The following is a 14,309-nucleotide window of genomic DNA, read 5'->3' as shown; positions in this document are numbered from 1 at the left end:
TGCCAATGAGACAACTGTCCATCGTAGTCCATATGACGTGGATTAAAGCAACTATAGGTAACCATACAGCTGTCAATAATGAGCAAAACCCATACTGTAAATTACATGATAAAATTTAAAGCAACTAAAATCAGAAAACACCAACATCCTGATTTATGACAAAACAATAGATGAAAAACAATTATATAATTAGAAGTTATAAACAGTCTGAGAAAAGCATAGCCTAGTAGGACCAAAAGTGTTCATATCAGTGTAGCCATAATACTTTATTATTGTAAATGGGGAATGGTGTCTTATTGACATATAATCTTGTTTATAAGCATATTTAATGTATTTGTCTTTTTTCCAGACACCAACTTGACCTTTTTTCTCACATGTGTTTAGAAAGGCAGTATCTGGCTATCAACAAGCTTTCACCACAACTACACATTGATCTTATTCTCAGGTAGGTTTCACTAATGTAACCAATATGTTAATGGTTTTAAAAAGAACAAAAATACCACCTTTAAGAGAGAGGTGGTAGATACCAAAGTGATATTCAATTTCATAAGTCCCAACTAAAAACATAGTGTCAAAAAACAAAAAAACAATGACCAAATAGACAAACAAATCTACAAAACACAACATAGAAAACCAAAGACTGAGTAACAGGAACCCCATTTCATAAATGGTAGAAAAAAGATAAGTGTAACTAAGTGTAAGGTCAAGGTACAGTAAATGGGCTAACGTCACAGATTTTGGGGAAATTTTGCATACAACTTTGGCTTGTTAATTTATTTCTTTTATTAGATCATCTTGCTTAGAAGGCCACCTTCATCATAATTTATTTAAACAATCATCTCTGGCCACAGACTGCAATTAATTTCCCTATTTGTTCTTTATAATGTTTTGTCATATTAAAAAAATTGCATCTTACCATTTTGTCCAATTTTTTGTGTGTGTAATGTACAGTACAAGTCCAAAAATATATCAGACATTCAGAAAATTTTTAACTTTTACAGCACACAAATTTTGCTAATACACATCCATACCCCTATGGACAAGTCGAGAGATATTCACTGTAAATGTTACATTTTTGCACCTGGTCAAATTACCCCTTCCATAAAAAAAATTCAGTTAAAATAAAACTACCAAAGCTTTATATCAACTCTCTTCTTTCATTTCCACCCCATAAAAAAATACACTTTAATTAAAGAGAACTAAATTCATTGACAACAAAAATAGGGGTCATAAATTATGGTCTTGGGCCTACTGGACCAAATGTTACTAAAATTTATCTGAATGTTCCCTAGGGTATATAATTATATCTAAGGATTTGATCCATCAACAAACATGGCCACGGTTTCTTAGAATAGAATATAAGGGTAAAAATGCAGTTATTGGCTTATATCTCAACAACTAAGGCAGTTAGAGCAAATCTGACAACAGTACAATTGGTCAGCAGATCAAGATTTATCTCCTGCTGAATTTTCAGAAAAATGGGACAACCCTTTTTGCAGTTATTGCCAATGAAATGTCATTTTTGTCGAGCGTCTACAAATATTCACTCTGTGGTAAAAGTTTTTATATGACCGCAAAAAAATTTTTGTGGTCGTATATTGGTATGACGTTGGCGTCGTCGTCGTCTTCCGAAGACACATTAGTTTTCGCACTCTAACTTTAGTTTAAATGAATGGATCTCAATGAAATTTTACCATAAGGTTCAATACCACAAAAGACAGGTGGGGATTGATTTTGGGGGTTATGGTACCAACAGTTAAGGAATTAGGGGCCAAAAATAAGCATTTTTGTAACTTCCAGACATAACTTGTGTATAAGTGTATGGATCTCTCTGACATTGTACCACAAGGTTCCATATCACAAAAGGAATGCTGGGATTGATTTTGGGGGTAATTGCCTCAAAATTTTAGGAATTAGCAGCCAAAAAGGGGCAAAAAACAAGCATTTTTCTAGTTTCATGACAATAACTTGTGTTTTAGTCTATGGATCTCTCTGACATTGTATCACAAGGTTCCATATCACAAAAGGAATGCTGGGATTGATTTTGGGGGTTATTGCCTCAAAATTTTAGGAATTAGTAGCCAAAAAGGGGCAAAAAACAAGCATTTTTCTAGTTTCATGACAATAACTTGTGTGTAAGTCTATGGATCTCTCTGACATTGTATCACAAGGTTCCATATCACAAAGGGAATGCTGGGATTGATTTTGGGGGTAATTGCCTCCAAATTTTAGGAATTAGGGGCCAAAAAGGGGCAAAAAACAAGCATTTTTCTAGTTTCATGACAATAACTTGTGTGTAAGTGTATGGATCTTTCTGAAATTGTACTACAAGGTTCCATATCACAAAGGGAAAGCTGGAATTGAGTTTGGGGGTAATTGCCCAAAAAGTTTAGGAATAAGGGGCCAAAAAGGGGCCAAAAATAAGCTTTTTTCTTGTTTCCAGACAATAACTTGTGTTCAAGTGTATGGATCTCTCTGAAATTGTTCTGCAAGGTACCATATCACAAAGGGAAGGCTTGGATTGATTTTGGGGGTAATTCCCTCAAAATTTTAGTAATTAGGGGCCATAAAAGGGCAAAAAAACAAGCATTTTTCTAGTTTCAGGACAATAACTTGTGTGGAAGTGTAAGGATCTTTATGAAATTGTACCATATCACAAAGGGAAAGCTGGGTTTGAGTTTGGGGTAATTGCCCTAAACGTTTAAGAATTTTGGGCCAAAAAAGGGGCCAAAAAACAAGCATTTTTCTAGTTTCCAGACAATAACGTGTGTTCAAGTGTATGGATCTCTCTGAAATTGTACTGCAAGGTACCATACCACAAAGGGAAGGCTGGGATTGAGTTTGGGGGTGATGAATCATAAGGGGGTTCAAAAAATTGGGGGGGGGGGGAGATTTTTTTTTCCTTTTTTTTCTTTAAAATTTTCCATTTTAAATTGGTTATTTCTGATTTATATATAAAAGCAAATAATAATGATATGGTTTGAATAGGTAAATTAAAAATTTTAAGTTCTTAGACCACTTTCATTCTGTGTCAGAAACCTATGCTGTGTCAAATATTTAATTACAATCCAAATTCAGTGCTGTATCAAGCTTGAATGTTGTGTCCATACTTGCCCCAAATGTTCAGGGTTTCGACCTCTGCGGTCGTATCAAGCTGCGCCCCAGCAGAGCATTTTATTTAAATTTTAATAACTTTCTTAAACTATCCTGGATTTCTACCAAACTTGGACAGAAGCTTGTTTATGATCATAAGATAGTATCCAGAAGTAAATTTTGTAAAAAATATATTCTGTTTTTCCGTATTTTACTTATCCCTTTCCTCCATAATGACGCCTTTTGACGCCACCCCCCTTTACTCCATAATGACGCCTTTTGACGCCTCTGTATAGTACCTCAGTTGAAACACTTTGACTACGAAATGTCTGTATCAGACTTAATAAAATTTGTATCCAATATAAAAAGGATATTCATAAAAACATCTGACTTGAATTTCATTGATGAAATATTTGTTTTCGCAATGCATTAATACTTTAAACGTGCCGATTATTTTTATAAATAGCCGTCGCCATTTTTTCGAAGTTCTTGTTGACAACCAAGTTTCAGAACACTGACATTGTCACGTTAACTACATTTATTGTTGGTTATTAATACCAACTGGTTATAAAATACCTAATAATCAATGTTTACGATACAGTTTGCGTAAAAAATTATTTTCCGTAAGAAAAACTTTATTTTGAAACTCCCGAGTGTTCACTGCCGCTTTTCTCGCTTTGGAGTCGTACATTATTGCAACAAAAGCATTTTTTTTAAACTTACGTTGAAATATCAGAAATTTAATGAACAACGCGGAGATATGCAGTCGAGTCCATACAATTCTTTTCTGACCCATTAAGTGAACAAATATAGCAACTTGTAAAATGTAAACATGTGTTTGGGGAATCCCATTATACGACTTCCGGCGAGTCATTAAGTGGGCGGGAACATACAAATTTTAATGACCACAAAAAAATCTTTCAACGTACAATCTTTCAATGTTTTTGCTTATAGAAAGTGACATTTAAGTTTCAATCATAATTATTTTAAGTTCTTCAATTAAATTAACGAGAATAGCGAATTATGCAACAATATTCAGCATCCGTAAGTTGTGATTCTAAGCCCCGCCCACCAATAGAATTTACCGTTTTTACAGTGATGTTTACACAAACAAAAGATGATGAATATTTTTTCTGCGATGTTTATTTCAACAATTATGAAGGCATATGGTTCCGTGAACCATTTTGTTTTAGTAGTAACAATTTGACTAACAAATTACAGAGCCTTAACTTTACAGTTCACTTCCCATTTATAAAATATGTCAGACTAAAAGAACAGACATACGTGCATTTTTCTCTTCACGATTTTCGCCGTATTTCGGGTTTCAGAGAATCAAAATTCGAGATAGAAGTAAAAATGTAGTCAATCATTTGATTAAAAGCTACCTTAAATTTAAGCAACCAACTGATCAGCACATCTTATTATTAATGTTTAGTAGAGGAACAACAGGGATATCAAATAATATTAGTATCCTAAACTTTGATGAAAGAACATGTCATGTTCATACATTGTATGTTGCAAATTTTTTTCAAGTTGATTTTTGAGGAACTTGTTTTCTACTTCCACTGGCTGTTAATGACTAATACTTTGTTAGTCTGGGAGAAAAAAAAAACCTATTAATAGTTATTATTAATTGGCTTTAAACTAGCTTTCAGTAACTGTGTACTCTTAGATCAATACTCACTCACTCACTTGTTTTGTTTTTTTAAATTTTTTTTATATGTACTTCTTGCCAATCTAATGAGGCAAGTCAGCCATTAAAGAGCATGTGTTTGGATGGATGCTTAGCACTCCTATCTACATCGATTCAAGCCATTCAAAGCAGACTTTTACATTTTATTCCTATTTTTATGCCCCTGCCGTAGCGTTGGGGGCATTAAGTTTTACCCTTGTCCGTCTGTACGTACATCCAAAAATTGGTTTCCGGTCTCTAACTTGAGTTTGCCTCAACCAAATGTTATGAAACTTATACACAATGCTTATTACCACAAAACACAGATCAAGTTTGAATTTGGGTAGTGTCATTTTAACCATTATTGAGTTATGCTATACACAATATTCATTACCACAAAACTAAGATCAAGTACAAATTTTTTGTTTCCGTTTTCTAACTTAATGTTGCCTCAACCAAATGTTATGAAACTGATACACAATGCTTATTACTACATGATACAGATTAAGTACGAAATTTGGTGGCGACACTTTTACCATTCTAGTTTTGCATGTGTCCCTTTATTATCATAAAAATTGCTGAATTTTTAGGTTTGTCTCAACTAAATGTTATAAAACTTATACACAACCGTTCTAGAGTTATGCGTGTTTACAAATAGAAAAATTGCTGAATTTTAGTTTCTGTTCTCCACTTAAGTTAGCCTCAACCAAATTTTATGAGACTTACACACAATGCTTATTACCACAAAACTCAGATCAAGTTCAAATTTGGGTAGCGTCACTTTTGCCGTTCTTCAGTTATGTCCCTTTATAACTATATGATATGCAAGCGGGGGCATCATCTGTGTCCACATGTGGACACTATCCACATTTATTGTCTATTTGAATCACTGCCCAAGTTTGTGTTGCACAGTCTTAAGTTTTCTATATAGTGTTTTGTATACTGTTGTTTGTCTTTTTTCTTTTTCGTTGTTTACCATTGTGTTGTCAGTTTATTTCAACTTATGTGTTTGAATGTCCCTTTTGCCTCTCTTTGGGGAGTAATGTGCGCTCATAATCATAATTAACACAACCACATTATGTATGTTTCTGTCCAAAGTCAGAAGCCTATTATTCCGTGGTTGTTGTTGGTTGCTGTCTATCATCTTTTTGTTTACCCTTTTAGCATAAATCAGGCCATTGGTTTTCTAGTGTGGATTGCTTCACATTTTGTCATAACATGCATAACACATAAACTATGAATGGTCATTGTCTTACATCCACATCATTTGGACTGTTGAAAAGTTGTCACATTGGCAATCTTACCACATTTCCTTATTTCATTATTGTATGCAAAACAGTCTACAGAAAGATCTTTAGAAGACTAGCATTGAGAAGAGGTAAACAAATAAGGATTTATAAGGACCTCCTTCTGAATATGCATGAAATATTTGCCACTGCACATGAAACAACCAACCAATCAATGTAATGGCTATCTATTGTAGATTTTGAAAGATATGCATATATGTATGATTCGTGTTTTACAAATGAATGGAACCTTTCCTTCATCTTTTTTCTTTCAAATCTTCTGTGTATCTAGAAGAAGGAATGATGCAAAGAAAATACCTAACCCTCAGGGGAAGAGGTTAGCTGAATTCTTTCAAGTTAATGTATTGTTATTTCTGGAGGGGAAGGGGTTTGCCTTTATAGGAAAAAACCTAAATTGAAATAATGTTTTTATTTTTTATAAATTCAAATTGTGATGAAACGCACAGCAGGATATCAACATAGGAAAAAGTTTAATACCCTTCTAGATTTCAGGATTGATGTTACATTTTCAAGGGGACTTTACAAAGAGAAACAGGCATATGCATAATCAGCATGTTGTTAACAATGACAGTGTCAGTGTTCCATTGAACACAACTAAAACCAGATGCAAAATGGTGTACAAAAATGTAATAAAAAGAAACTATACCACATGCTATTATTTTCATATTGCCTTTTCAAACTGTGATATTTATCACTACTAGTATACAAAAAGGTCTTTGTTAAACAACTTCGCAAACATCATAGATTTTCTTTTAGAAACAAGATATCTGATAATTAATAATGCATTTTCTAATTTGTTGGCCTAAGCACCTACTTTTTAGTCTGATTCTTGGGCCTTATTTGGATGCTAGGAGCACACATATGTTAAATCTTTTTCAAGAGCAATGTTGTGATAAAAAGTTTCCATTTGTTATCATCCAAAATATCTAACTGTCAACTGATCATTTTTTACTTATTATACAGGATTTCAGTTGGTTGCTATGAACAGAAACTGTTGCTAGGGAAAAATAATGTACAATATTATTTTCCATAATATATTCCAATATATGAGTCATCTTGATTAACCTGTAAAAACCTTATTTTTAAATATTTTCACCAATTTTTTTTTTAAATTCAAATTTTAATCACAATTTTCTTTGGTTGCTACGGAAATACTTTTGTTGCTATGAGGAAAAAAATAGACAAATTTTAAAGAAAATAAAGTTTCCATTCAGATTATTTATGTTCATTCAATTCTCTCATTGTTTTCTTAGAAACAAATTGATATTACAAGATTTAACCCAAAATTTAACCATTTTAATTTTATATTTGGATAAATCTGTTACCATGGCAACAATATTAAAAAATTTTTTTTAGTAAATTTTGAAGATCTGACTTAAATGTATAACTGACAAAAAATTTCAAATGTCTAACTGGTCTATTAGAGGTACAGTCAATATTTCATTAAAGTAAGCATATTTTCAGCATTTTAATGAAAAATCCTATGCAAATCAAGTATGTAAAAAAAAAAATTCCATGGAGGAAAGGGTTAAAAATGGACTTAGTTTTTCTGCCAGGAAACATTACATTCACTCTGTGGTTAAAGTTTTTAAAATTTTAATAACTTTCTTAAACAATCCTGGATTTGTACCAAACTTGGACAGAAGCTTGTTTATGATCATAAGATAGTATCCAGAAGTAAATTTGTAAAAAAGAAAATTCCATTTTTTCCGTATTTAACTTATAAATGGACTTAGTTTTTCTGCCAGGAAACATTACATTCACTATGTGGTTAAAGTTTTTAAAATTTTAATAACTTTCTTAAAATATTCTGGATTTGTACCAAACTTGGTTAGAAGCTTGTTTATGATCAAATGCTAGTATCTAGAAGGAAATTTTGTTAAAATTTTGTACCTGTTTATCCGTATTTTACTTATAAATGGACTTAGTTTTTCTTCCAGTTAACATTACATACAGTCTGCAGTTAAAGATTTAAAACATTTATTTAAACTATTCTGGATTTTTACCAAATTTGGACAGAAGCTTCTTACAATCAAAAGATTGTATCGAAAGGAATATTGTTATTATTTTTTTTCCTCATTTTTGTTGAGCCTGCGATTAACCGCAAAAGTAGGCGAGACACTGGGTTCCGCGGAACCCTTACGAATTTTTTAGTAAATTTCAATGTTTTGGGTGTATATCTCAAAAACTTAAGCAGTTAGAGCTGTTGGACATAAGATAGAATTGATTAGCAGTTCAAGGTTTCTCTCCTGAGGAATTTTCAGAAAAATAGTGCAACCAATGTCAATTTATCTAAATTTTATTTTTTGGTCACTTTCTTGTAAACTAACAGTTTGAGAGAAATTTAAAACGGTAAAAATTACCATTGCAATAAGCAGTCAGGGGACTTACTTAAATGAGTGATTTTCTAAATCACTGATTCAAGTAACATTATGTCCATAAAGGTTGGAAGTAAGAGTTGTCTTTCTTTAATAATCACCTATTTAAGTAGTACAAATTAATCACTAGACTAAGTGATTTAATTTTATTGTAGCTTTAAATATAGAATACTAATGATCCAGGGACTAATTATGTTGCTAAAATTATCAGAACCAACATCTGTGTTGATAGGATGACCGGGTCATGTCAGGTGATGACCTTGTACTAAATCTAGGATAATGACATAAAAATCACTTGTTTAAGTATCATACCTCAATTTCCTTCCAAAAAATCACTTCTTTAAATATCATTATTTTAATAACCCCCACTAATTTCAATACCCCCGAACAGTGAAATTTTGATAGCGAACAGTAGAATTTTATTACATAATCTATAAGATGAAACCTTGAACTTTACAGGATAAATACTCCCACTGCTGGGAAAAATCTGTTTAGAAAGTATCAGTTCATTATGTAAAGCCATTTTTATAGCATTTTTTCAACTAAAATAGAATTTGCAGCTAAATGATTGCATCAAAGGCATAAACCTTGCTGCTTAAAAGAAGCAAAAAGTTCATTTTTTTCAATTTTACCAATGAAAAGATATTATCTAAACCTATGTGTTTAAAATTTTGGTAAAACTACAAAATCACAATTTGTGACAAAACTTCGAATTTTCTACTTAAATAAGTGATTTAAAAATCACTTATTTCAAAAAGTCCCCTGACTGATAAGGTCTATATATAAGTCAACTCAACGTGTCAGATATTGTCGAATGATCATGACCTCTTAAAGTAGTTATTGCCTTTAAATGGTGGTTTTAACCTTTTTTTGCATTTTTATGCCACCACTGCTAAGCAAAGGTGGCATTAAGGTTTACCCTTGTCCTTCTTACGTACGTCTGTTCATCTGGACTTACGTCCTAAAATTTGTTTCCATTCTCTTACTTTAGTTTGCCTCAAGCAAATGTTATGAAACTTATACACAATGCTTATTGCCACCAAACACAAATCAAGTTTGAATTTGGGTCCTGTCACTTTCACTGTCCTCGAGTTGTCTCCCTTTATAAATGGAAAACTTGTTGAATTTGCTTTTTCCACACTATTATTCACCTATTAGAGCACTAAAACTGTTAGGAATCTCTAATGACAACATTTAGACTCGAATGTCATTAAGTTTCAAGGAAAAAAAAACATCAATAGGTTTAAATTAGTACATTGACTCTTGCATATTTACAAATTGGGCATCTGTGCCTGTGGACACATTCTTCTTTTATTTTAGGAAGGTATAGTTAAAAAAGATAATCTTTTGATAGAAAAAAAAAATCAACAAAATATGATCTACAAATAAGTCAATATAGATTAATCATCAATTGACCCCTTCTAGGAGTTATTGCCCTCGAAAGACTAATTTTACTCTTGTTTTTGCTCTTTATTTTGCAGAAACTATATAACTATACTAGATAGAGAGAAATTGTAAAAGCAAAAGTATCAGAAAAAAAAGATATACAATTATATAAAGTCAATTTGGCTTAAATTGTCAATTGCCGGATTGTAGGAGTTATTGCCCTTTGAAAGATTGATTTTATTCATTTTTTGCAGAAAACATTATAGATAGAGAGAAATTGTAAATATTGTAAAAATAGCAAAGACGAAAGCACAATTAAAGCTGTACAAATTTGAAAGGAGTTATTGCCCTTAAAAAATGAAATCCCCACCGTTTTTGCACACAAACTATAATAAATAGAGAGAAACAGTTCAAAAGCAAAAAAAGTTCAGCACATTAAGATCTAAAAATCAGTCATCTTGGCTGAAACTGTCAATTGACTGCTTGTATGAATGATGGTTTTATCCATTTTTTTGCTGAAACCATTATAGATAGAGAGAAATTGTAAATAACAAAGATATTAAGCACAATATTATCTACAATTATGTCAACATGACTGAAATTGCTAACTTTTTAGGAGTTATTGTCCCTGAAGTGTCTATTTTTATCCACTTTATGAATTTTTGAAGAAACAAAGATAGATAGCAACAATATGTAGCAAAAATGTTCTTCAAACTAGTCAGCATTGTTGAAATTGTCAATTGACCCTGAGAGGAGTTATTGCCCTTGAAAGTTGATTTTTTTTTTTCATTTTTGCAGTTTTTGCACACACTGTAATAGATTCATGAGAAACAGAAAAATTCAAAAAAAAAAAATCAGCAAAATAAGATCTAAAAGTAAGTCAACATGGCCAAATTGTCACACTAGTCATAGGATATATTGCCATTAGATGTCGTTTTCTATCTCAAAAACATTAATAGATAGGTATGAAATAAACAATAAAAATGATCATCAATACAAGACCTATAAAAATGCCACTAAATAAGATCTACAAATAAGCAAAGAACAGATTGCAATTAGATATATTTCAAATAGATTTTTAGTGCCTTAGTGGAGGGGGCATTAAGTTTTACCCATGTGCGTCTGTACATCCGTATGTCCCGAAATTGGTTTAAATTGGTTTCCGTTCTCCAACTTTAGTTAGCCTCAACCGAATGTTATGAAACTTATACACAATGCTTATTACCACAAAACACAGATCAAGTTTGAATTTAGGTGGTGTCACTTTTACCTTTCTAGAGTAATGCACCTTTACAAATGGAAAAATTGCTGAATTTTTCGTTTCCGTTCTCTAACTTAAATTTGACTCAACCAAATGTTATGAATCTTATACACAATGCTTATTACCATAAAGCACAGATCAAGTTTGAATTTTGGTGCTGGGACTATTATACTTAGGGACTGGAAACTGATCGGTCTGTTGAGATTTCATTGTCCCGATAGCGGATTATTGATTTTTTGTTTTGATTGACAGCTTATCGTGTCACGTGGTTAATTAGCCTTCGATACATGTAAACAATTGATTTTGGCGAACATGTCAGCATGTTTATACCGTTAAAATAGGTGGATTTAAAATAAAAAGATATAATTAAATGAACAAAAAATTAAAAATATATGAATTATTTAATTATTTTAACAAATTGAAAATATTTACTAGAAAGAAATGTTTTTATATGGGGATGAACTAATAGTAGTAATGCCGATTTAAAACTAGGAAAGTTAAGTTCTTCTTTATTTTAACATAATCATCGAAGTTCTTTTGAAAGTTAACTACTTTCTTTAATGTTAAAAAATATTAAGAAGTAGTCAATTAGTGCTGTTGAAAACAAATATGATCGAAATGGCGGCGCTTTACTTGATCGCTAAGAAAACAACGTGTGGAAAGTTGATAGATCTTAATTAATCTTAACAAAAACAATTATAGTGTAATTGAAATCAATGTCGACAATTTCAGTTCAAAATTAAACCCTATAACAACAGTTACCCGGGTTTCATAAAATATTTCAAAAGCCTCATTGTTTTCTAAATTTCGTGTTTACACATAAATTTCTCAAAAATAAATCTAGCTTGGCTTCTCTTTGATCAGAAATACTTTAAAACATTTTCATGTGTTTCTTCTGTTCATTATTGTTTCAAAATGTGTAGTAAAACAGACTTTTTGCATTGGGATGGGGATATCGATCTCGATTTTTTATTTGATGGGGATTACACTAATATTGATGCTGGCGATTGTTCTGATGACGATGTGCCATCAACACCATCAAAAATGGCTAAAACTGCAATTGCTGATTCCAAGCCAGTTTATTCATGTCCTACATGTGCAAAACAACTTAAGACTATCACCGGTTTCCGTGGGCATATGAGAGGTCAACACAAAATTCATAACATCAAACCCTCTGAGCATAGGTCTAGCACAGCTCCAACATCTGCAGCTACACCAACAACTAACCAGAGCTATAAGTTCAGGATGCCATCTACTGACTTCCAAGGGGTTTTTGACTCAGCCTTTACACAAGCATTAGAAGGCATCCTTAATTGTCCATTCCGTAAAAGTTCTGTCTCTCTGAATGGTCAACAAGTTATACAGATTGCAAAAGATATTATGGATAACCAAACCGTCATGCAACAACTCAAATCTGCCTTACAAGATCCATTTTGGTCCATATTTTCAAGTAGAGACTCAACATCACAACTTGTTGAAAATAAAGAAATGTTGCTTCATTCTTTTCAACGTGTGTTGACACAAACCTTAGGGACAAGTGCCTATCAATAATTGATTCCTCAAGTTCATATTCAGCAGTTTTTTTCAGTATTTTCCTTCGTGGACTATTAGACAACATTATTCAGAACAGGGTATCATTGTTCTTGCCTACAACTACAAAAAGCTCTGACCAATTACCAGTTATAAGTGACAGTGAGCAATCCACACTATACTATATAGCTGAGTATATCATCAGTGCCCTGAAGAAAGAATCTCAAAGATTCTCACAGTCTGAGAAACACAATGCTTTGAGTAAAGCACTACAATCTTGTATTCAACAGAATAAATGTGCACCAGTAAGTTTTGTTAACAAATATTCTGCCTGGACTGAAAAGTTAAACCGTGGGGGACTACAGACAGCATGTGACAGTTTTTTCCTTTTGGTAAGGGAGTTTGAAACCATCCTTCGTCAAGTTTGTGACATATCAACAGCAGGTATTAATTCTAAAACACTAGACAAACAGGGGCTTAAGGAACAGATTCTTTCTGCATTTATGGTCAAACATTATTTTGGTAAATTGTGTCTCGACCCGGTTCATTCAGGATACATACTAGAACGTATAATTTCCCTGTTTTTAACAATTCGTGGACATGCAGTCACACAACAGATTAAGATGCAACATGACAAAAAGGACAAACCTGACTCTACCTCATCCAAGCCTCTACGCAAAGTACTGAAGGACAAGACAAATGTGTGAATACTTTTTCATGAACAAATGTGAACTCTTGTATGTCAAATGTATGTAAATAAATAGATGAAGTGCTTTAAATCATTTATTTTTGTATAGTCATATAACCATACATCAGTTTTAAATGAAGATACATGAGTAAAGTCTTCTAGGTTAACAGTATGGTGGTATTTGTATGCTTTGTCCAATATCACATAAAACTCATGACCAAAAATGCCATCGCTATCAGCAACTTCACCACTTTTCCCACTCTCTTTGTACATAGTATCATCTTCAATACTATCTAACCAGGGAAGTCTCCAGAAAGGTTCTGTAATATTAATTAAAAAGAAATTACAATGAAACATCGAAGGGCATAGAGTTTACATGTACATAATTACATTGATAAGTTGATCAAAAGTTACACATTTGATGATACAAAAACATGTAATTTCAGTATAACTGAATCAAAGTTGTTAACATTTGTTGCGGGTTTGCTGTCTCATTGATTTACATAACATCTCTTAAAATACACATGTATACAAATATTCTTTAAAGTTTAATACATGTATAGACAGAATATAAAAAAAACAAGAATGTGTCCATATAAATACATGGTTTCATGGTAAATACGTAATACCAGCCTGGTCAATACTAATAAATACTGGTACATGTAGATTGAAATTTCATGTTTCATTTGACTTGATTGTAAAATATTGTTTGATTAATATAAGTTAGCTATTTTTACTTTGGCATGATAATTTATTGTTTTTAAAAATGAATGATATTATCAGATTATTTAATGGTATTTTTTTTTCATTTGCTAAAGCTTCAACAATGAGGACAAATGACAGTTAATAAATGGATCTTTTAAGTGATTCTCAAGTAAAAGTTCAAATAGTTGACAATAAATAACATTTTTGAACTTGTTATACATCTGATGTGAAATCTTTTCTATCTGATAGAATCATATGACTCAACAGAAAAGAATATTTTTATATTGAC

General features: G+C 32.0%; 1 protein-coding gene and 1 long non-coding RNA gene across 4 annotated transcripts in view; one reads left to right on the top strand and one right to left on the bottom strand.

Annotated features, from left to right (window-relative positions):
• Positions 1 to 14,309, top strand: part of LOC127701548 (inositol 1,4,5-trisphosphate receptor type 1-like) — a 405,533-nt gene that overhangs the window by 133,554 nt on the left and 257,670 nt on the right. For all 3 annotated transcript variants that reach the window (XM_052205488.1, XM_052205479.1, XM_052205470.1), the window contains one exon: positions 350 to 445. In XM_052205488.1, the coding sequence (XP_052061448.1) occupies positions 350 to 445 (96 nt within the window). The remainder of the gene's footprint in view (positions 1 to 349; positions 446 to 14,309) is intronic.
• The window catches only part of LOC127703865 (uncharacterized), a 121,063-nt gene that overhangs the window by 96,620 nt on the left and 10,134 nt on the right, over positions 1 to 14,309 (bottom strand). The window lies entirely within an intron of this gene.

The sequence above is a fragment of the Mytilus californianus genome, unplaced genomic scaffold (genome assembly GCF_021869535.1).
Source record: "Mytilus californianus isolate M0D057914Y unplaced genomic scaffold, xbMytCali1.0.p SCAF_1, whole genome shotgun sequence".
In the NCBI taxonomy this organism is placed as follows: Eukaryota; Metazoa; Mollusca; class Bivalvia; order Mytilida; family Mytilidae; genus Mytilus; species Mytilus californianus.
The sequence above is the reverse complement of the archived record's forward strand: the minus strand, read 5'-3'. Positions and strand labels throughout refer to the sequence as shown.